The sequence below is a fragment of the Rhinolophus ferrumequinum genome, chromosome 3 (genome assembly GCF_004115265.2).
Source record: "Rhinolophus ferrumequinum isolate MPI-CBG mRhiFer1 chromosome 3, mRhiFer1_v1.p, whole genome shotgun sequence".
Taxonomy (NCBI): Eukaryota; Metazoa; Chordata; class Mammalia; order Chiroptera; family Rhinolophidae; genus Rhinolophus; species Rhinolophus ferrumequinum.
The window spans coordinates 60,189,328-60,213,617 of record NC_046286.1 but is presented as its reverse complement, the minus strand read 5'-3'; the positions used below and the strand labels follow the sequence as shown (position 1 = coordinate 60,213,617).

The following is a 24,290-nucleotide window of genomic DNA, read 5'->3' as shown; positions in this document are numbered from 1 at the left end:
GATACTACCTCATTTATGCTTCAGACTATTTATGGACATGCTGTTCTATCATTTGAGGCCTCTCAAAGACTTAATAGTGCTTTTACTCATGGTGTCCATTTCATTCCAGTTGGGACAATGGGAGTCAGGGGCCAGCTCTGTACCGGACACTGTAACCCGTACAGGGCATCTTCCACCCCGCCTGCCTCCTTCCTTCATCAATAAAAGGAAGGGTTTGGACCAGACTGGAGCTCGAGAGCTTTAAAAACCCACAGTGCCTCTTTCTCTAAAAGAGAAAGTTGTTTCTGAAGGAAGGGCTAGACCAGCACCATCCAATAAAAATATAATGCAAGCCACAGATGTTATTTTAAATTTTCTAATAACCACATTAGAAAAGGTGAAATTAATTTTAATAAAGCAATTTATTTAGCCCAATAAATCCAAAATATTAACATTTCAACATGTAATGAATGTAAGAATTATTAATGAGATATTTTACATTCCTTTGTGCTATGCTAAGTCTTTGAAATCCAGAGTGTATATTTTACACTCAGAGCATGTCTTCATTTCAACTAGCCACATTGCCAGACCTCAGTCGCTATATGACTCGTGGCTACCGTCGTGGGCAGCACAGGTCCCTTCAGACCACCTGGAGTCCTAAGACCTCAGCTCAGGTCCACAGGATCCATAGCTTCCGTCCTTGGTCAGCCTTTTCATTTCTGTGGCTGGAATTTATAAAGCAGAGGCTAACAGATCATTCAAACTCTGAGGGTCTTTACAAAAGATTATCTTCTCAAATAACGTTCCTCTAGCTCTGTAAGTGTCTCTCAGTTGAAGGTTTAAGACATGTTGTACCCACATAAAGTCTGGGAGAAGTGCTCCCAGCAGGTGCACAGAAGGCCTGGCTGCTTTGAGCAACTGCAAGCAAGAAGAAGAGGATGCGATTTTCCATGATGCCGCAGAGCAGTGTTGCCTTAACCTTGTGTTACAGGGAGCCAGGGTAGGAAGGGGAAGGGAATTTCTCATGGGTAGGGAAAAGAAAGAAATGAATCAAGCAATAAATCAAGACTTTGTCTTTGTCTTTTCATTTAGTGGAATAGAAGATGAACTCAACTGAATTCAGTGAAGATGTAGAAGAAGGTAAAAAAAACAAACTTATTAAAAATTATTATTTTTTTAGGTTAAAATGTGTATTTAATGGCCATTCTATCAAAATCAAGCAGAATCATATTTCAAAAGTATTATATGTATGTGTATATGTGTGTGTGTGTGTGTGTGTGTGTGTGTGTATATATATATATATGTATATTACTTTAAGGTGCATTTTCAAGTTTAATTTGGGCTTCATTTCTTCTTGGCTGCTTGAGGTTTTCTTGAAGGTAAAATTAACATAGAACGTTCTGAGGCTGATAGCCTCTCATACAATGGAAGACAAGATCCTAACAATACAGCGTATCTTGGATACATTGGAAATTTGAAACGCCATGTGTAATTTCAGAAAACTTAATACCAATCATGAAAAACACTTTCAACATAAAATTTGGGCACTCTATGCTTTGGAATAGCCACAAAATATTCCAACAAGAATATTAATGCACTTTGTGACTACATCTACTCAAAGATAATTCTCAATTAAAATTTATACTTATTAAATATTTTAAGGTAGAGACCATTATATTGTGATAATTACTGTGAACCAATTAAAATTATTTTTAATATTTTTATTGGGTCATACATTCACATGGTTCAAAAATATGAAAAGATACAAAATGAAAAAAAATCGATGAAAAATCTCCCACCCCTGGTTCTCATCCCCCTGCACCCACACATCTGTTATAAGTATCTTATGTGTCTTTCCAGAGTTCTTTTTTTAAAAGCATTATTAAAAAGATAGTATTTGTTTCTCTCCCTCCATCTCCTCCTCCCCACTCTCCCCGCCACCACAGTTTTAAACAAAATGTTCTTGGAACATGGTTTTATTGTATAGCATTAGTGTGGTAAGATAAAAATTGCTTGCTTGGAAGGCAGAGTTTTATTGTGACTGCGCTTTATTATCTGAGTGGTAGTGTCAAAGGGCGGTCCACAAACAACCTGTCGCTCAGGGAACCACGCTGATCTCCCAGCCGCTCAGTGTTCCTCCCGCTGAGCCCCTCTCTCTTCTCTGCCACAGTTGTGAAAAATAACACTGTGAAGGTGGAGACGGAAACTGAAGATGCTGCACTGGACTGCTCAGTGAATTCCAGGTCTTCAGAGAAACACCCTCTGGAGAGCGTCTTCATCACCCTGCAGGACTCCAGCAAGCGAAAGCAGCTGAGTAGCAGCGAGGGCCAGCCGGACTCTGCCCCCAGCGTGAAGAGGCGGCGGCTGATTCCTGAGGTGAGGTCCCAGCCCCTTCCGTGTCTGCTTGGCTCCTAACCCTCTGATGAGACGCTGAATCTCTCTGCTCGTGGGATCTGGGCAACTCGAACGCCTGGGGATGAGAAAGCTCTCATTTCAGCTGTCCCATCTCTGGCTTGAGTGTCTAAGAAGTGTCCTTAACTGGAATCTTGTCTGTGTCTGGATTCATTATGGGAGGAGGGGTCTTTATAAGCATCAGCTTTTGAGTTCTTTGGCTGTGCTCTACAGGGAAAGAAAGAGCTTGTTCATGGCAGACATATATTCTACATGGTACACGCTTAATGTAGATTCCTGGGAAAGGGGAGGGTTAGCACGTCTTTTCCTAAATCAAATCCGTCTTTTATATCAATGAGGGGAGCTTGTTGCCTGAAGAAACTCTTCAGTGCATCTTTTTGTCAAGTGGGGAGTTTTTCTGTATCATAACTGTTACCCCTAAGTTATCTGTTTTATGAATTTGATTTATTCCTTAGTTACCTGCTGGTTATATTGAACTTTGCTGAATTCTGAGAGAGATAGAAAATGGAACTGACATGGTGGCCCCCTCTAGTAGCCTATAGTCCAGATGGGAAATCAGACATGTGCACAAACAGTGAAGACTGAGGAGAGGAGGGTGGCTTTGGGGGACGAAGAGATGGCGGCCTGGGCTGCCTCGTCAGCGAGTCTCCCCGGGGACTAGCAGATTACACCTTAAACTCTTAAAACTCTTGGAACATTTTCCCAAGCTCTCCAACCCAGCCCCCCACCTCTCTCTGGGGGACCCAGAGAGGCATTTCAACTTCTCCATGTCTGTTCAAAAGAGCCTCCGTTTTTCAAGGTTCATTATCATTAACCAGAACATATCAGCCTGAGACTCTTTTGGTTGTTATTCGTCCACTTTATTTCTCCTCTATTAGATGCTAGGGCAGATCTAAATAAGTTGGGAATTTTGGGATTTTAGAGACTTAGTGAGTCTTCAATAAGTGAAAACTGTCCTTTAATTAGCAAAATGATAAGTTAAGATTTTCACCAGAATTTAAATATACATGTTGACATTCCACGATAATGAGGACTAATCTGCATTCCACATCATGAAACATTGAGTGATACACTTATTTATTTGGGTTTTTTTTTCCCCTCAAACAGCTTTATTGACATATAATTCGCATACTATATACAATTCACCAATTTAAATTGTACAGTTCAGTGGTTTTTCATATATTCACAGAATTGTTCAACCATCACCACAATAAATTTTAGAACGTTTTCATCGCCCCACAAAGAAATCCTATACCCGGTAGCAGTCACTCCTCTAGTCCCTGGCAGCCACTAATCTACTTTCTGTCTTTATGGTTTGCCTATTCCGAACATTTCTTATAAATAGAATCATACAATATATGGCCTTTTGTGTCTGCTGCTTTCATTTTGCATAATGTTTTCAAGGTTCCTCCATGCCGTAGCATGTATCGGTCCGTCTATTCCTTTTTACGGCCAAATAATACTCCATTGTGTGAATATAACTTTTTTTTTTTTTTAAATCCATTCATCAGTTTATGGACCTTTGGGTTGCTCCACTTTTTGATTATCATGAGTAATACTAGAGCCATACATTTTTAAAAATCTATAATGCCCAGGAAAAAGTTGAATTTTTGTATACCTATATGAACATTTTTTATAAAGGACCGATTAGAAATATCTCACCCATGACTCTGGCTGCCTAAACCAGCCACTTGTTGCATACCTTGTGACAAGGGAGAACGTTTCATTTGTGGGTGGAGATTTCGAGTGCAGTAAATAGTGTCTGCAGGTTAAATCTCAGATTCCCAACTGTTGAGGTATCTGCTGTGGTAAATGAAAGCTACCAGTTGGTTAGAATAGCTTCTTTGAAAAGCATTTAACCATTCACTTTTTCTTATGTTTTACTTTAAACCATAATTTATTATCCTTTGCCCTAATGATTGATATTTAGGTGTTTCCACTTTTGTATTATTACACATAATGCCACAGGGACCATCCATATACAAAAACCTAGTGCCTGTCTGTGAGTGGTTTTATGGGTTAGATTCCTAGAGGTTAGTCTGGAAGTGTTGAGAAGTTTGAGAGGCAGTATGATAAGTTCCTAAAGGAACTCTTGAAAATATTTTCTTCTGTGTGTCATCTGCTTATGATCAATCCTACAAACTCCTTCCAGTGTGCAAGTAAAGCCAGAGTTCAAAAAGTGGAACATGAAGTTGAGTGTATTGATGCCCTTTTGTTATTGACAAACTTCCCCGCTCCACTTAAAAACAAAAAAAAAAAGAAAAAAAAACTTAGCCACTTCAAACAACCACTGTTTTATTTATTCACAGTTTGGTAGTCCAGCTGGTGGAGGTTCTGATTTGGCCTGACATGGCTGGGGCTTAGTCTGCAATGACCTCATGCCCGTTTCTGAGGTCTCCCCTGGGCTGGTGGGATGACTGCAGCGTCCCTTTATGCACTTTCCCATCCTCTAGGGGGCTAGTCCAGGCTTGTTCATGTGACATGGAAGAGTTCCTGGGAGCAAGAGGGCAAGCTCTGGAGTGCAAACACTTCTCAGGCCTCTGCTTGCATCACATTTGCTAATGGCCCAATGGTCAAAGCAAGTCATATGGCCAAACCTAGACCCAAAGGATGGAAAGATAAGACTCCACCCCTGGTGGTAAGAGCAACAAAGTCACATTGCAAAGAGGCTTTCACACAGGATTGGGGAACTAGTGTGGCTGTTTTTAATAATCCACCACAGTAAGAAACAACACGCTCTTGCATCAAGAAGGGATTCTGACCATGTGGAGCCTCGGTGGTGGCCTTTGGGGACAGCCCGAGGTGGCCCTGCTGCCTCAATGCACAAATGGTGTCACTCTTTATCCCTTCATTCACTACATTTTTGTTGTCCCAGCATCACAGAGAAGGGAGCACCTTCATATTCTTGGGGACAGAAGGGGAAGAAGGTTCTCATGATTTGTGTTTTAGTTGAATCCTTCAGTATGTGAAGCAAGTCCGAAAAGATCTGGCACTGGGTTGGCACTCCACCGAGGTTCGTGGAGGGGACTGCCCACACATCACATGAATGATGTGACAGTTTTGAATGCTCCTCTTGATCTGGTGGGGTCGGAGCTTCTGGCGTCATCCAGGAATTCTGACATGTTCAGAGAAAAGGGAACCAAAATGTATTTAAATATTTCTGAGATGATTGGTGCAATTTGCATATTCTAATTGGTCACATATGTTTACTTTTCAGTGGATTGGCTACAGTTCTAACCCATTAGATTTTGGAAAGGAAAAGACATGTTTAATCCTGGTTTTTATTTTGGGTGTTTTATTAGCCTTGTTCATTTTATTAGCTTTGTTCATTGAAAGTGAGGTTGATATCCCTGCACCCCTTCCTGTTCTGTAAAAAGAATGTATGTAAGTATAATCCTTTTGAAATTCTTGAGCGCCTTGTAGAAAGGTGTCATGTGATTTCAAGGCAGTATTTCCTTTTACAGTTCGTATAAGTTGATGTATTGGTAAAGCAATAGCCTCCGAACCCTGGGGATTTCAGAACAATCCATGAAATTATAGAATATGTTGATTTTTCAAAATGGTACTCGTCCTAATTCAGAATGAATAGTCCTTTATTCTTCCCCCCCTGAATTTTCTGTGATCCTTCTTACCTATGTGGTGGCAGGAGTGAAGGTGGACATGGGGAGTGTCTGCGGCTTTTTAAAGCACTTTCATCGCAGGGTGAGACCAGAGGAACCGGGATGCTGAAACAAGCAATAATCGAAAAAGGTGGAAAGGAAGTACATTAACAGCTATTGAGTGCCTACTCAACAAATAGCACCATTCCATATTTCATTTAATCCATGTAAGAAACCAATGATGAGAGAATCAATATCTTCACCAGACAAACAAACCTCAGACGTGTAAGTTAAAAAAGACCGGCAGGATGCCATGGGGCCCCTTGTTCTTGGTGCCAGGTATCGGGATGGAGTGGCACACGCAGCTCCCTGCTCCTCGTCCAGGGAGGTGAGCCCCACCTGCTCTGATCCAGCTCATAGGGATAGTAAATACCAGAATGAGCTTAGACTCTGGAGTCAGATAAAGGGGCAGTTCACCGTGGGGCATTTGGCCACTTATGTGACCTCTCTGATTCCTCCCCGGTGAGGCGGGATGGTACTGCTCACCTCACTGTGTGGGTCACTGAGATGCCGGTGAAAGGAGCCCAGCACAGGGCTGCCTCACGTCAGCCTTCAGAAAGGTTGACTTACTGCCCCCAACCCTGGTCTGCAACTCCCATCCCTATGGTCAGTATTCAGCTGCCTCCCTCCACATATATCAGAATGAAGGTGACATGGAATTACCAAGCGAAGCCATCTGACGCCCTCTAGTTTGAGCACCGCTGAAGTCAGAACATAGACCACCCTTCACCATTTTCTCCTAACCCCGAGGGAAGCGGGGAGGGTTTGAGTGGGAGCCCTGGTGCTAACGGTTCAGACTCGGGTCAGTGCTGACGACTTATTTATGAGTGACATCTAGTACAATACTAAGAGGAAGAATAAAACCCTCCTCAAAAAATCTAACAAAAGGCTGTTATAAAGACTTAATTGGCGCCTCCTCTAGAAAAGCCTTCATAGCCAAACACAGCAGATGTGGAAGGTGAGCAGCCAACATTTTCATTGGTAATCATTGGTAATCATCTTTTTGTTCTCAGAAGTGGGGGCGATATTCAGGAGCTTCAGGAGCTGTATGCCAGGCAAAAGTTAGCTTTGCTCTCCTGGGGGTTTTTGTTTCTTTGTTTATTTTTAATCCTAAAGTGTCACTGTGGTTTGTTTTTCAATTAGAGAACAGAAATGCCATCTTGTTCATTCAGTGCAAATGTACTAAACACCTCCTAAGTGTCAGTTACTGGATACCAGATGGAGATGCATAATGGTTTCCACAACAACCATAGCGGATAGGTACGATGGCCATTCCCATTTTCCTGAGGCTCAGGAAGCCGGCTCCATTCAGAGCTGTGCACTGAAACACCCTGGTGGCCCTAAGGGCTGGGAGGTACTTGTAAGATGCTGTGAGGAGCCTTTGCGATGTCCTGCCCTGATGTTTTGCCAGCTCTTCTTATCTTTTTCTTCTCCCTGCTGTGTCGTTGCTGTATCTCCCCAGATTCTTATTTTTTCAGGCATGGTAGCACATTCTTCATCCTCTCCATACATTGGTGGCAGTATAAGGATGACCCAGAAGGTAAAAGCCACGAGGGCATAGACTGTCGGGCTTCTTCCCGTGTGCCCATGGCTTTGCACAGTGTCTGCCGGATGGTGACCACTCAGTAATATTTGTTGGCTGGCTCTGGGTGGTAGCGAGCTCTTCCAACCCTTACTGCTGACTACCTCTGGTCATTTGATGGTGATGATGATGATGATGATGAAGAAAAAATTTTTGTTGAAAAGGAAAAAGGTCAGCATCACCCCTGCCTCGATTATTTGGAGGAGGTGGTGTTTCGCATGGTCTGCCGTTGATGCTATATTAATTCTCAACTCCCTATTCTCGAAGACATGCTGCTTCCTTGGTGTTCCAGTTTGCTGACTCCCTGGGCACCGTTTAGCTACTCATCATTCATTGAACTGAATTCAGTGACTGCTGTTGGATTTGGAGTCCTGAGGAAGATGTGTAGAGGATCTCCATGGTGACCCAATCTCTGGGACGTCGCTGGGCACGGACACGTGGAATCTCTCCTAAATAGTCTGCTTACCCCTCACTTATCACCCAACATCAACCTCTTTTTGTTCAAATTCTCCTGCTGAGAGATTGGGGCATTCCCTCTTGAGTCTAAGGGTGCTGGTGAGTGAAATGCCCTGATCAAATCCAGGATAGATGCTGGCACGGCAGAGTTCCCATATGGTTGGAAGATGAGCCTCGGAGAATCGGGAATGGTGTCAGCCAGACACCCAGTGCCAAGTAGCACAGATTTAAAGATTTCTTGATACTCCTAGACAGCTGAGCAGAGATTTTATCAGCAGCAGCCAATGAAGCCAGCTCATCGTCGGCTTGGCAGCATTTGTGGAATTAATTGAAGCACTGAGCTGACAGGGCACCAGTGTGGGGATATCTAAGAACTTTTCTCTTTGGTTCTGGTGTTGTGTTTTGTGTTGAATTGTGTATCCAAAGTCTCTGGGAGTGAGGAATGTTGCCCTCTGCTGGGACTTTAACTTAATTTTTTTATTGAAGCCGCTTAGCCAAAAATGTTTCTATTGATGGCAGTGTTTCTAACATGCTTGGTAGTAACTGACGTATTTTTATTAATGAAGCTGAATATGGAGCGTTATAGAGGGGATTTCCAGTTCCCATATACTCAGGCCTTCTGCCTGCTGTGTCACAGGGGAGTCACAGGACTTCTGTTTGTTGCTGGTATTCAGACTACTCACCCAGAAACTTCCTTGTACTCTACTTTCTAGCTGGGGATGAATTAGGACATCTCCCTCTGCAACATGTACCTTGCTGCATGGCCTGTGAGTTTCTGGTGAGCTCGTTTCTGGTGAGCTCTTTGCACAGACTCCTTTTTAAAATGTTAGTGGGATCGCTTTTAAAGCAAAGGCCCCTTTTCCAAATCACTGCTAATGCAGTTATGATTTCTTTAATGATTGTCATTACAAATTAAAATTTCTCTATATTGGTAAAACCTCGTGGTAATTCCATGATCCCACGGGACCTCCTAATTGTTTTGGTGTAATAGAATTTAATGATGAATAAGTTATTAAAAACCTAATTTACGGTCTGTAGGGATTAGCAAGTGAGGCACTTTGAATTTATTTTGGCAGTGCTTTTCAACAGTGGTCCAGAGTCAAACCTATGTTATAGAGAAATACAGCTCACATATATGGATTTATAAGTACATAGATGCACACAGAGAAATGACACAAAACTATGTGCAGTGCACTCTGGTATTTTCTATTCTATTTTCATTTTTTTCTTCCTTCCTGTCTCTTTTTTTTCTTTCATACTTCCTCCTTCCCTCCCTCTTTCTTCTTATGCTACTCATGATACATCAAATCAGTTTCACCATTTGCTAATGATGGCCCACCATCCTGAACTCACCGCATTAGGGATACATTTTCAACTATCTTTATTCTCCAAGTTTCTGGTGTGTGTGTGTGTGTGTGTGTGTGTGTGTGTGTGTGTGTGTGTGTGTGTGTGTGTGTGTGTGTGTGTGTGTGTGTGTGTGTGTGTGTGTGTGTGTGTGTGTGTGTGTGTGTGTGTGTGTGTGTGTGTGTGTGTGTGTGTGTGTGTGTGTGTGTGTGTGTGTGTGTGTGTGTGTGTGTGTGTGTGTGTGTGTGTGTGTGTGTGTGTGTGTGTGTGTGTGTGTGTGTGTGTGTGTGTTGGGGTGGAGGGGTTTCCTTCCTCCCTTCCTTTCTTCCTTCCTTCTTCCCTCCCTCCCTCTCTCCCTGCCTAATCCTCTGCTTTCTGTCAGATAGCAGAACAAAAGAACTTGTAAAGAGCCTAAAACCCTACCTTCAGCTCAGTCATCCTGTTCTCCCCTGCCTGCAGCCTTTAGGGAAAACACCACTAAGAGGAGCCTACTAGGGGTGCCTTACCCTGCTGCCGGTGCTGTAGGAACGTCCTCTTGTTTACTGGTTGGGAGTAATTACAACTAGTTTTATAAAAGGCCCAAAGTATTGCTTCTGCTCTGGCTTGGGAATAACATTATTTAATAATAATCATATTGTAATAATAAATATTAAGTACTTAACTATGATCAGACATGACTCAGTGCTTTATGTACATTATTTTATTAAGTTCTCAAAACCCCCGTGAGACAGGTACCATTATTTATCTCTGAGTTACACACAGAAAGCTGAGATCTAAAAGGTCACATAATGTGACCAAGGTCACACAGAGGACAACCTGATGGTTGAGCTGAGCTCTTACCCACTCCTTTCATCTCTACAGTCACGTTGTTCATGAAGCGAGTGGCCTGTCTGAACAGCTCCTCTTTCTAAGTGTGTTTTTCCAGGACCCATCAGCTCCAAGTCAAGTAGTTGTTTCACTCTAGTTGTGGAGGGCGCAGCTCACAGTGGCCCATGTGGGGATCGAACCGGCAACCTTGTTAAGAGCACCGTGCTCTTAACCAACATCAAGCACTACCTTTAAAGTTTCCTTGTGCCTCTTTGCATCCTCCCTGTACCCCCAGGTAACCACTAGGTAAATTTGCATTTTCTATAACTTCATGTGAATGGGATCATACAGTGTCGCCTCTTGTTTGTCTGGCTTATTTTAGCACAGTTACTTTGAGATTCCTCATGAATACCATGTGTCAACTCTATTTCTGAGTAGTATTTAGTGGTACAAATATAATAGTTTATATACTTGTTAATAAAAATTTGGGGTGTTTCCAGTTTGGGGCTATTTACAGATAGGTCTGTCATGAACATTTGCTTAGAAGTCTTTATATGATCCCGTGCTTTCGTTTTGCTTGGTAAATAAATACCTAGGAATGGAATACCTGGATAATATGGTCCGTATATGTTTAACTTTTTTAGAAAGTACCAACAATTTTCCAAAGTGGTTGTACCATTTTGTATCCCCACCAGCAATGTATAAGAATTCCAGTTCCGGGGCCGACCTGGTGGCTCAGGTGGTTGGAGTGCCTTGCTCCTAATGCTGAGGTCACCAGTTCGATTCCCACATGGGCCAGTCAGCTGTGCCCTCCACAGCTAAGATGGGAGCTGTGGCCTACACAACTAGACTGAGAAACAACGGCTTGAACCGGAGTGGGGTGGGGGAGGGGGAAAAAGGAGGGAAAAAAAAGAATTCCAGTTCCTTCACATCATCGCCAACACTCGCTATTTTCTGTATTTTTTATTATACCCATTCTAGTGGAGTTGATATAACCAAATCTCACTGTGGTTTTATTTTGCATGTTATCAGAAGCATCTTTTCATGTGCTTATGTGCCATATATATATATATCTTTGAAGTGGCAGTTGAAATAATTAATTGGGTTGTGTGTTATTATTGTGTTTAAGAGATGTTGAAGCATTCTGGATCCAAGTCCTTTATCAGATAAATGATTTGCCAGTATTTTCTTCCAGTCTGGGCTTGTTTTTTCTTCTTTTAATAGTGTCCTTCAAAGAGCAGAAGTTTTTAATTTTGATGAAGTCCAGTTTATCTGTTTGTTCTCTTATGGATCATACTGGTAGTATTGTATCTAAGAAATATTTGCCTAAACCAAGGTTTCAAAGGATTTCTCTTACGTTTTCTTCTAGAAGTGTTAAGATTTTAAGTTAGGTTTTATATATAGGTCCACAATCCATTTTGAGGTCATTTTTGTATATGGAACATGGTGGGATGAACCAACATCATATGTCGAAAAGATTATCCTTCCTCCACTAAATTAATTGCCTTTGAACGTTTGTAGAAAATCACCTGTCTGTATATGTGTAAATAAGCCCCTTAAAATGTGCAGGGCCTGGCTATAGGGAAAACTACTGATGAAAGCAATGAAAGTAGTGAGAACTCTGGGTTCCCAAAGGTCAGGGCGATTGCTGTCCATGGAGCTTGGAGTCAAGCATTGAGGTCCTTAAAGGGTATCTTTTTGTTTGTTTGTTTTGTTTTGTTTTGTGTTGTTTTTGTTGTTTGTGTTTTTTTAAATTAGTTTATTGGGGTGACAATTGTTAGTAAATTACATAGATTTCAGGTGTACAATTCTGTATTACATCATCTATATATCACATTGTATTTTTATCACCCAGAGTCAGTTCTCTTTCCGTCAGCATATGTTTGATCCCCTTTACCCTCATCTACCATTTCCCTCCCCCCTTACCCTCTGGTAACCCCTAAACTAGTGTCTATGTCTTTGAGTTTTTGTTTCTTCATTTGTTTGTCTTGTTCTTTTCTTGTTTTCAGTTTCATGTACCACAAATCAGTGAAATCATATGGTTCTCTTTTTCTGTCTGACTTATTTCACTTAGCATTATAATCTCAAGATCCATCCATGTTGTCACAAATGGTATTATGTCATTTTTTCTTATGGCTGAATAGTATTGCATTTTGTGTATATATATATATATATATATACCACAACTTCTTTATCCATTCATCTATCAAAGGACACTTTGGTTGTTTCCATGTCTTGGCCACCGTAAATAAAGCTGCAATGAACATTGGAGCACATATGTCTTTATGGATATTTTCAGGTTTTTTTGGGTACATACTCAGGAGAGGGATTGCTGGGTCTAAAGGTTATCTTGAGCTTCCCTGGGAGTCCAGCAATAATGGACTTGCAGAGTATACCTTTTTTGGGCGAATTGAGGAACCCGTCCTTGAAATTATTTTTGGTGGGGCTAGTTCTTTCACAGACCTCTGTTGAGTTAGTACCCTACCTAGATGCATAGGAGACACGTTAATTCATTACATAGAGTGGATGCCTCAAGACAGTGTAGCTTAATTCTTTCCTGGAATTCCGGTTGAGAAGGGCTGCTGGACCGACAAGGAGACCAAGATTTAGAAACCTGGGAGGCTCATCACTTCGCAGAATTTCACAATTGCACAGGCTCTGGAAAGTTCTGGGCGAGTCCTTTCCCAATCCAAGATAAGATGTGAGTCTAGGCAGTGGTAGAGTTGGCAGCACACTGCCACTGTCGAGACCCTGTCCTGTGCTCACGACTGCATCTCAGCTGTCCCGATGGAGACACCTTTTCTAGAACCTGCAGACCGGAGGATACGCTGCTGCCTTCTGGAACTGCTGTAGGCAGGAGTCATTATCCCTGTCCGAGAGCAGTTGAGGCCTGGGTCAGTGGGGTGAACTGCCCATGGCAGGGCTGCCACAGGAGCTCCTCGTGTTCACGTGGTCTCTCTCCCATCCCTAGCAGAGCTCTCGCCCAATCTTGCCAGCATCTGTGCTTGGACTCCTGTTGGGCCCTCTGGGCAGGAAATCGAGCGCTGGTGTCCTGCTGGAATTTAAAGTCTTCGGGTCTAGCCTGAGCCTCTCCGGAAGTAGAGCAAGCAGGTTTGGCACTAGGATGTGGGTTTGAATTCCTGGTGCGTTGCTGGATGGGCAGAGTGACTCTGGGGCATAGGAAGCAGTTCCCCACATGCTCTCGCTTTTGACCTTGGTCCCTCTGTGTGTGTGACACAGACCCGTGTTGAGTGTTGTAAATCAGAACAGTCCCCTAACAGACTTTTTGTTTTCCAGGCACTCCTCGCAGGTATGAGGAACCGGGAGAACAGCTCGCCCTGCCAGGGCAATGGGGAGCAGGCCAGCAGGGGCAAGAACTTGGTCAGTGTGTGGCCCGGCGAGGAGGAGCCCTGCAATGACGTGGCCACCCCGTCCTACAAGAAGCCTCTGTATGGCATCTCGCACAAGATCATGGAGAAGAAGAACCCTCCTGCAGGGGATTTGCTCAGCACCTACGAGCTCTTGGAGAAGGCGAACCCCAGCAACAGCCCCTCACCGCTTCGGCTCCTGAACGAGCCACAGAAACGGGAGTGTGGCAGTGCGGCCACAGCCACCGACGGTGACCCTAACATCTACTTTCTGATCCAGAAGATGTTCTACATGCTCAACACACTCTCCTCAAACATGTCCCAGCTGCACAGCAAGGTGGACCTGCTGTCCCTGGAAGTGAGCCGTATCAAGAAGCAGGTGAGCCCCACCGAGATGGTGGCCAAGTTCCAGCCGCCCCCCGAGTACCAGCTCACAGCCGCCGAGCTCAAGCAGATCGTAGACCAGAGCCTGTCGGGTGGGGACCTGGCCTGCCGCCTGCTGGTGCAGCTCTTCCCCGAGCTCTTCAGTGACGTGGACTTTTCCCGTGGCTGCAGTGCCTGTGGCTTTGCGGCCAAGCGGAAGCTGGAGTCGCTGCATCTGCAGCTCATCCGCAACTACGTGGAGGTCTACTACCCCTCGGTGAAGGACACAGCTGTGTGGCAGGCGGAGTGCCTGCCGCAGCTGAATGACTTCTTCAGCCGCTTCTGGGCCCAGCGGGAAATGGAGGACAGCCAGCCCGGGGGCCAAGTGGCCAGCTTCTTTGAGACGGAGCAGGTAGACCCTGGCCACTTCTTGGACAACAAAGACCAGGAGGAGGCCCTGTCCCTCGACCGGAGCAGCACCATCGCCTCGGACCACGTGGTCGACACTCAGGACCTCACCGAGTTCCTGGACGAAGCCTCCTCACCCGGCGAGTTTGCCGTCTTCCTTCTGCACCGGCTCTTCCCGGAGCTCTTTGACCACCGGAAGCTGGGCGAGCAGTACAGCTGCTACGGGGATGGTGGCAAGCAGGAGCTGGACCCGCAGCGGCTGCAGATCATCCGCAACTACACAGAGATCTACTTCCCCGACATGCAGGAGGAGGAGGCCTGGCTGCAGCAGTGCGCCCAGCGCATCAACGATGAGCTCGAGGGCCTGGGGCCGGATGGGGGCAGCGAAGGTGAGCCCCCGCGGGATGACTGCTATGACTCCTCCAGCCTGCCCGACGACATCTCCGTGGTCAAGGTGGAGGACAGTTTCGAGGGTGAGCGGCCGGGCCGGCGGTCCAAGAAGATCTGGCTGGTGCCCATCGACTTTGACAAGCTGGAGATCCCGCAGCCTGACTTCGAGGTACCAGGCGCTGACTGCCTGCTCAGCAAGGAGCAGCTTCGCAGCATCTACGAGAGCAGCCTGTCCATAGGCAACTTCGCCTCGCGCCTGCTGGTGCATCTCTTCCCCGAGCTTTTCACCCATGAGAACCTGCGGAAGCAGTACAACTGCAGTGGCTCCCTGGGCAAGAAGCAGCTGGACCCGTCCCGCATCAAGCTCATTCGCCACTACGTGCAGCTGCTGTACCCCCGGGCCAAGAATGACCGTGTCTGGACGCTGGAGTTTGTGGGCAAATTGGACGAGCGCTGCCGGCGCCGCGACACGGAGCAGAGGCGCTCCTACCAGCAGCAGCGCAAGGTCCACGTGCCAGGCCCCGAGTGCAGAGACCTGGCAAACTATGCAATCAACCCCGAGCGGTTCCGAGAGGAGTTTGAGGGGCCCCCGCTGCCCCCCGAAAGAAGCAGCAAGGACTTCTGCAAGATCCCTCTGGATGAGCTGGTGGTTCCCTCGCCCGATTTCCCGGTGCCTTCGCCGTACCTGCTGTCAGACAAGGAGGTGCGCGAGATCGTGCAGCAGAGCCTCTCGGTGGGCAACTTCGCCGCCCGCCTCCTCGTCAGGCTCTTTCCCGAACTCTTCACGGCGGAGAATCTCCGGCTGCAGTACAACCACTCCGGGGCCTGCAACAAGAAGCAGCTGGACCCCACGCGGCTCAGGCTCATCCGCCACTATGTGGAGGCAGTCTATCCCGTAGAGAAGATGGAGGAGGTGTGGCACTATGAATGTATCCCCAGCATCGATGAACGGTGCCGCCGCCCCAACAGGAAAAAATGTGACATCCTGAAGAAAGCCAAGAAAGTGGAGAAGTGACAGGCAGCCTGGGGCCTGAGCCTTTCGGCGCGTGTGTACGGTACCCACAGACATGCACCTTAGTGGGGAGTGGCATACTACTTTTGCACACATAAACACCCACCCAACCACAAGCAGGAAGCCTTGCCTTTGGTCTCTCCTACTTCCGACTTTTGTCCTGAGTTCCCGGTGGTGCAGATGGTTTGGGGAGGGCTGAGATGTGAGGGCAGAGAAGCCTCAGGAGAGGGGGTTCTCTCTCCTGGTCTGTGTTCCTTCCTTCCCCTCAATTTGAAATGCAAATGCAGTAGCTCTCTTGTTCCTCTTCCCACATTTTACATCTAACATTTTTATCAATTTTTTCTAATTAAAAAGAAACCCTTTTTAAGAAAGATCATTGGGCTCTTTGGGGGCCATTTTGCTTAGAAAAAAATCTTTTACGTATTTGAGGTGAAGTACTGTAAAATGACTTCAGTTGCTGGGATTCCTTTTTAAGATGGTTTCAGATGTATGAAATGTTTAGAAGTGCCATGTTCATGCATGATAGCTAATAATAGCTTCAGGTAGCATAGACTGATTTTACTGACCTTGTCTTTTACATCTGATTTTGAAAGAGTCAAGATGTCCCTTGGATGGCAGTGGAGGGGATGGCATAGTGTGACGCTGTGACCATGGTCGCATTCTCCCTTCTCCTGTAGCGCCGAGGGAAGGGGCTTCCTCACAGCCTGGCCTGTGCGTCGTTGCCTCGTGCTCGGCAGAATGTGGTGCTCTCTCTCTGTAGACAAGAACACTGGATGATGATGGTGATACGATGATGATGATGATGATGATATGAATGTAGATAGACGTGGAAACACGTTTGCAATGTCGTTTGAGCTGTGTCCTTCCACTGCCCCTTCCCTCTCCACACGAGGATGCTGGTTGGAGGGGCAGACAGACACGTTTCCCTGGTCAACAGCGTGTGTGGATAACTGGTTCCATGTTCGATTGAAGGATGGGTCCCTGTGTGCTCACCAAGAACTGTTTACTTTCTGTGTGTGTATGTGTACCAAACCCAGGTCTGAGAGCTGTGTGGTGACTTCACCACCCCTCAGGGGTAGTCGCTCCAGTCCGTGTTCCTCAGGGCCGGCTCACACCCTCAGGCCCACTTGAGGGTACCTGGTATTGGAAGGACACAGGTCATCTCAAATGTGGCGCCCATGTACCTTCCCAGGGTCCAGTCAGAGCTTTCCCCTCAGGCTCCCTAGAAGTACATTCAGTTTGTCATGAATGCGCTGTGTTCTAACCCCTAGAAGGTCCTGCTGTCCTGCATCTGGCTGGTCCCTTGGCTTCAGGGTGACATATCTCTTCTCTCCCCACTGGCTGGGAAAGTCAAACTGCTTCAGGCCAGTGGTTCCATATTCTCCAGGAGTTCCAACCAGGAAATTTCCTAACAGTTGAAGTCCTTAAAAACTTCACCTACCTGACTTTCACCTACCGACTTTGGGGGCCAAATGCCTAAGAGGGAAAGGAAAGGAATTCAAACTGAATGCATTATACCAGAAACCTGGAAAATGAATGAATCACACAGGATAGTCATAAAACCCTCGTGGCTTAGTATTTTGCTACCTTAAAAATGCAGAAATAATAGAAACAATCTGTGAATTATCTTTATACAGCTGATAAGGACTTCAGTTCTGGTGGCTGTATGACATAATTTTGCCTGCACCTATCTAGCAGGCTTTATTTGTATATATACATATATACATGTATACTTATATATGTATATATGCATATATATATATGTACATATATATATATATGACAGGATTTTGAGCAATGTAAACTTGGTGGTCTAACTTTAGTAAATTTGCTTTTAAATGTCATTTACAGATTATTTCTGTTGAAACTGCAGACCTAAATTATTGAAATCTAGAAATGCACAGGGACGTAATGACTCTCTCACCCACCCACACACGCACACACATTTCTTATTAAAAAACTGGAGTGAGATGAAGGGGACCTATGTGACTCAGTTCAACCTCTTTGTGCCTGGAAAGAAGGGACTGGAACAGCCAGGAGCTCACTTTTCTGCCCCCTACCTGGGTCTTTCTCTATGCCTTAGTCTGTCTAACACACAAATGCGCACACACACGTGCACACACATGCACACACACGCCCTACCCAAAGATGGCAGTGGTACTCGCCTGCTGGCCCTGCTGGCTAGAGGGTGCCGTGGAATTTGTTCTGGTCTCTAGGATGAATCCAAGAGGATTCCAAGCCATGTGAAAATTGCCCTGCTTTCTAGACGGTGGAATGTGACCCTGCAACTTTAGAAGCACAATCATTTATTAATAATTTTTTAAAATCCTATTTACCCACATTAAAGAAATCATCAGGTTCTGGGTTCTAGGAGTGAAATATGTCTCTATAACCCTGAGCATGTTCAATTTTTGGAAACCTTATTTTGGTGGTTTCCTTAATACTTTTCTTGTGTAGGGCTTCTTCTCCCCACATTTTAGAGTCTCTTTCAGTGGAGAGGGGTGGACACACTCTGGGAGCTGTTTGCTGTGCCTCCGGATTGGCTCCTCAGGAAACGCCTGCAGGTCCCGTGTCTGTCTGTCTGTACGGTGTCCTCAGTTCTCCAGCCATACAGGGGGGCTCCAGGGGCAGTTTTGTACATGAAGCAATAGAAGTACAAAATACTTATTTTTTTCCAAAATTCAGTCATATCCATCAAATTTCCATAAAATCTGTTGGCAAATCTCTTCCCCCTCCCCATCTAAATTCTTTGGTTTTCACTTGTTTTGTTTGTTTTTATCTTTTTTGGCCTTGTATCTGGAGGACTAAAGACTAGCACAGACACATTCTGATGTTAAGTAAAATAGCAGGTCACAATAGGTGGTAGTGTCCCTCATTTTCTGTGTTAGTAAGTTTTAAAAGAATGTATAAGATAGTCATGAATGTACTGTGTTCTAATCCTGCTTCAGTTCACTTTGGCTGTGTCTACGTGACAGACATTTGACAGGGAATAAAGTCATGTCTAGTGTCATGGGCGTTAGTGTGCCCCTGCCCATTCAGTCTTGACCCTGGACCTTTTAAGTTGGGGGGGTGGGGTACCATGTCAGCAGCAATCATCAACCGACCAATGGGATCTACTAGTGGTGAATGGATTAGCTCTTTAAAGGGTAAGAGTTACTGGCCTGACCACACCACAGCAAGGCCACTGGGGTTCCCGTAGAGATGGCCTCAGTTGCCACCTTTCCTCCCAAATATTTGCTTCTTGCCTGATTTGGGGGGGTGGTCTCAAGACCCCTGATTGGAGGTCATTGAGCTCTCACCCTGCCTGTTTAGGTAGACCATATAAATCTAGGTTAGGGGCCAAGCGGCTGTTACTGCCGTTTGGAAATACTTGCCTCACGTAGATCCAGCCTTAATGTTTTTCTGACATCCTAGTGATAGCAGACCCTGCACAAAGTGGATATCAGAGTTCATACTGTGAGAAGACAAAATAATGAGAATAGTTTTACCAAAGATAATGAACTATCACATAATGTCTGCATTTTACCATTGATTTGAGTGCATCCTTAGAAAACTGAATGTAACAAAAACCCAGGACATTTTCGGAAATTGTATGCTCTATAGCAAGTTTGTGTGAATTTTTATACAAGCACTGTTTTATGAGTTATATAAAATGTTATAAAAATAGAAAAAATCTGTCTCGTAACATCTTCTTTTCTTAAGGCAGAGAGGTCTCTCAGAACATGTCTTGGTTTATTTGTCTTTCCGTGTGGCCCCCTCCCACATTCCCAGGGGAGGACATGAACACTCCAGGGGCACCTCAGCCTCTCCGGCTTCCTCACTCTGGGTATCAGGGTTGCAGCTCACAGGATTTCAGTTTGTCACAGCTGAATGACTGAGAAGTCGACAAATAAATCCTAGCTCATTTCTACACCAACCGCTTCCTGGCCACACAGTGGGAGGTGCGTGTGACCTTTTCTTACGTTTTCTCGTCATCTGTGCCAGACCCTCCGAGCCTGCTGCCAAGCCAGCAGAGCTTCATTTCACTCCCTCCTTTGGATCAAAGCTAACGTAAACTGATAACAAAAGGATGCATATGTTTTCTCACCCCTTCTCTTTGGCTAATTATACATCATTGACTTTAAATACTATTGCATAGTAAAAAGAATGTCTCAGGCTGTCAGAGAAATTTTTTTGTTTGGTTCAAGTGTCACAATATGTAAAGTAAGTTGTCGCTTGTGATCAGAGCACTTTTCCTGCAGTACGTGCCTGCTCAGTTGTGAGTCCTGACACCTCTGCGATTTGAGCCTCCTGCAGGTTAGGGCTGGTTTGGGGCTGGAGCCCCAAATGCTAGGTCCACAAGCGAATTTAATCAAGACTTGCAGGAAAGCTAAATGCTTTAAGTCCCTTCTGGCTGTAAGTATCTTTGTTTTCTACCAAAAAGAAAATTCAATATATGTGAGGTTACTTATAAAATCTAGTTCTCAGAGATAAGAACACACCAAATTCCTTTCCATAATCACTGGAATGGTGAAATGCAGTGGACTCTTAAGAGAGCTTCCAGATAAATCTAACATGCCCTGGGCACTCATGGGAAAGGAGTGAACATTTATTAGGTTGGTGCAAAAGTAATTGCGGTGTTTGCAATTATTTTTAACCTTCTAAACCACAATTACTTTTGCACCACCCTAATAGTTCCTGTTTCTTATAATGGCACCTAACATTCATTGAGTATATACCACGTGTCAGGCATACTGCTAAGAGCCATACCTGGGTCATCTCTTGTAATCCCTCTCAAAAGGCCTGTGAACTAAGTTCCATAATTAACCTGTTAAGAAAGCTAAGGCCCTGGGGCGGATGGATGGCTCAGTTGGTTAGAGCTCGAGCTCGCAACAAGGTTGTGGGTTCGATCCCCGCATGGGATGGTGGACTCTGCCCCCTATAACGAAAGATTGAAAACAGCAACTGGACTTGGAGCTGAGCTGCGCCCTCCACAATTAGATTGAAGGACAACTACTTGGAGCTGATGGGCCCTGGAGAAACACACTGTTCCCCAATATTCCCCAATTAAAAAAAAAAAAAAAAAAGCTAAGGCCCTGAATGGAGTTAATGCCATCTCATTTAATTTTTATAAAACTTACTATCTCTTTTGTGGTAAGGAAGGAGAGAGAAGTAGTTTTATTGCCCAAGTTCACACAGCTCGCAAATTGCAGTGTCAAGATTTGAACCCAAGCTTGTCTCTACTGCACCATACCGTCTCAGGAGCTAAACCTCCTGAACCACAAGGCACACAGATTCAGATCCCAATGTGATGTCCTTTCACTCACATCCTCAGTTTGTCTGGTGTGCTGGTTTTAGAATTGCCCTGGGTGAAATAATTGCGGCAGTTGTGGACAGACGTGTTCTGGTAATAGTCAACGTTTTGAGATTGTGAAAGGAACTGCGTGGACCACATTCCCCAAGAGCAGAGCCTGAGACAGGTTCTTGTGCAATTGATGGAGGGCATGATGTCAGGAGGAGGGTGAGGAAAGCAGGATGGGGTCAGGGGAGGCCACAGCAATCGCGTGGCCTTCACTGCCGTCTAGCTTCATTCCCACCCACTGAACTAGAATACGAATCATGTGGCAGAATTAGTTCCAGTTGAGGCAAAGGGGCCGGTTGATCATTGTGTGGGGTGTCGCCCAGGGGAAGAGAGTAAGTTGCCTGACAGGGTGGCTCACTTTGGCCAAGGTAAGTGCTCCAGATGGACAGCTGTGTGTGGGTAGCTGGCCCCCAACAGCTAGGGGATGGGCGCCCTGGTAACGGGCATCTGGGTCGGACTCGATCAGCATCCACTAGGGGCAGAACCACCAGAGGGCAAGTTAAAACCAGATGGCTGGGCCCCATTCCCCAGAGGTTCTGCTTCAGCAGGACTGGGGTGGGGCCTAAGAATTTGCATGCCTAAGTGACACTGGTGCTGATGTTTGGGGGAGGGTGCCCTCAGAACCACTGGACTTCACTAACTTCACAAAATTTGCCATGAATATCTGTGTACATACAGAAACTGAAGGCTTAGCACTTTCCTGATTTTTAGAACCAGACCTGAGCTGACAGAAGTGGTTTCCTGTTGTGTTCAAATAAAACCGACTACTTCTTAACCTAGTGGTAAACTAAATCTTAGCTTGTAGGTCAGTGGGAAGAGGCAAGTTTACACATGCTTCAGCATCACAGCTTCGGGGCACCAACCAAATGGGATGGCTTTTGCCAGAACGTTTCCGCATGGGGAAGCATGTCTGTTGACTTGAAGGAGGACGAATGCATTTGTTCTTCTAGAGTTTGTAGTCCAGATGGTGAACTGTGTCCCTGGCAGAGGTTGAAAGTATGTAATGCCACAGCCCCTCCTTCCAGAAGCTCCAGCAGTGTGACAGCTGTGTATTCAGAAGTGACAGTGGGTCCCTACATTACATGGAGTTCTGTTTTTCATAAAAGCTCCCATTTTCTGAGCTCCTGTAATGAGGAATGTGCTAGGGACCTGACAAGCATTGTTTCATTTAATCCTCACAGAAACCCTGTGGGGTAGGTATTTTTATCCCCCATTTTACAGAAGGGGATGCTTCTAGAGTTAAGGAACTTAGTCAGGTCATAGCAGCTAGCAGATGTGGGGGCCTCTAATGATGACGAAGCTGACTCCAAAGTCCGTGTGCTATTGATTTCCGTGCTGCCACTTGTGTGGCTGTGCTTAGTAAATTTTTTCGTCTCTACCTAGTGGTCCCCCTCCATGTAACTTGGGGTTTTGCAGACTGCCCACAGTCCAAACTTCAGGATCCGTCCAAGTGACAGTGTTTGACAAAGGAAATCTTTCAGTGCCACAGGAAATAAGACAAGGAATGCAGAAAGCATCATCTCCACCTCTAAATGAAATTCATTCAGCAATAGTATTTGTAACACCTGCTATCTCCTGGGCACCATTCCTTGATTCTATTATAACTAGTCCCAGCCTCATTAGTTGATAGTGAAGAAGCCTGCTTTAGCTTGGGGAGAAGGTTCTGATGGTAAACGGCACAGAACCTGACAACTCTTGCCTGAAACTCATTTGCAAGATGCATGTGGGTATAAGCAGACCGGTGGCGCCTCCCCTCCCTGCAGACCACTGAAGCCATCCCAAATGTGACAGCGTTGCCCTGGGGCCTGAGGCACATGTGCAGGAACGACTGCAGTTTCAGACTCAAACACAGTTGCTAAGTATGCTGTGAGTGCTGGCTGCAGAATTCAATCACCCTGGTCTTTCTGGGGTTCAGTTCCTGCTATATCTAACCCAAGGTTTTAATCTCATCTCCTTCTTGGGTGTGACAAGCCAAAATCCTAGCACAAGCACATTTCCAAGCGTGAGGAGGCATATACTTCAGCTTGTGTTAGGCCCCTGGTGCTGGGTGGGTGCCTTCTCTTCAGGTTATTACTACGGGCTGTGTTGCTTAGATCCAGAGTTGGCTGCTATCATTTTAGCCTCAACTTCATCGGTCTCAGAATCGAGAGTTAAGGGATTTCCCCTACAATCATAAAGACAATTCTCTACATGTATTGTGGGGAAGTATCTAACAGTGTCTAATCCCTCCGAGTCGGGCTCCAGAAATGGGTATCACCATTCCAGACCTCTAAACAGAAATTGCCAGCTTTAGATACTTGCTGTTCTACCCTGACTGCAGTCTTTGGGGCTTCATTTGTCTGACTTGGGGAAGCCTTTCCACCTTTAAGAATAAAGTCCTGGAATGGAAGGCCCACTGGGTGCAGGTGACATCTCTACAAAGAAATCAAGAAGTACATCATGAGTGATCCATGTCCTCAAGACCTTGCCAAATTATAGACTTTCACCATCCTGTTTTTTTTTTTTTAAAGATTTTTATTAAAGTATAGCTAACATGCAATATTATACTAGTTTCAGGTGTACATAATAGTTATTCAACATTTATAGACCTAAAGAAGTGATCACCATGAGAAGTCCAGCAACCATCCAACACTGTACCAGGCGATCACAATAGTGTCGATTATATTCCCAATGCTGTACATTACATACTTGTTTTATACCTGGAAATTCGAACCTCTTACTCTCTTTCACCTTCTCCCCCTTTTTAAACTTTTCAATTACAGTTGACATTCAATATTATTTTATATTAATTTCAGGGGTACAGCATGGTGGTTAGACATTTACATAATTTAAGAAGGTATCCCCCTGAGTAGCCTAGTACCCACCTGGCACTATGCGTAGTTATTACCTTATTATTGACTATATTCCCTATGCTTTACATCAAAATAACTATTTTGTAACTACCAATTTGTACTTCTCAATGCCTTCACCTTTTTCACCTTGGCCCCCAAACCTTCCCATCTATCACCCCAATAAATCCAGTGCCCATCTGACACCATACATAGTTATTACATAATTGACTATATTCCTTATGCTATACCCTACATCCCCATGACTACATTGTCACAATTTGTACTTCTTAATCCTTCCCCCTTTTTCACCCACTCCTAACTCCCCTCTCGTCTGACAA

At 45.0% G+C, this 24,290-nt stretch overlaps 1 protein-coding gene across 1 annotated transcript in view; it reads left to right on the top strand.

Annotated features, from left to right (window-relative positions):
* Positions 1–19,406, top strand: part of BEND3 (BEN domain containing 3) — a 31,649-nt gene extending 12,243 nt beyond the window's left edge. Inside the window, exons 2-4 of the mRNA XM_033103620.1 lie at positions 1,072–1,119; positions 2,150–2,355; positions 13,537–19,406. Of these exons, the coding sequence (XP_032959511.1) occupies positions 1,083–1,119; positions 2,150–2,355; positions 13,537–15,783 (2,490 nt within the window). The 5' untranslated portion in view covers positions 1,072–1,082 and the 3' untranslated portion in view covers positions 15,784–19,406. The remainder of the gene's footprint in view (positions 1–1,071; positions 1,120–2,149; positions 2,356–13,536) is intronic.
* The last annotated feature ends 4,884 nt before the right edge of the window (positions 19,407–24,290 follow it).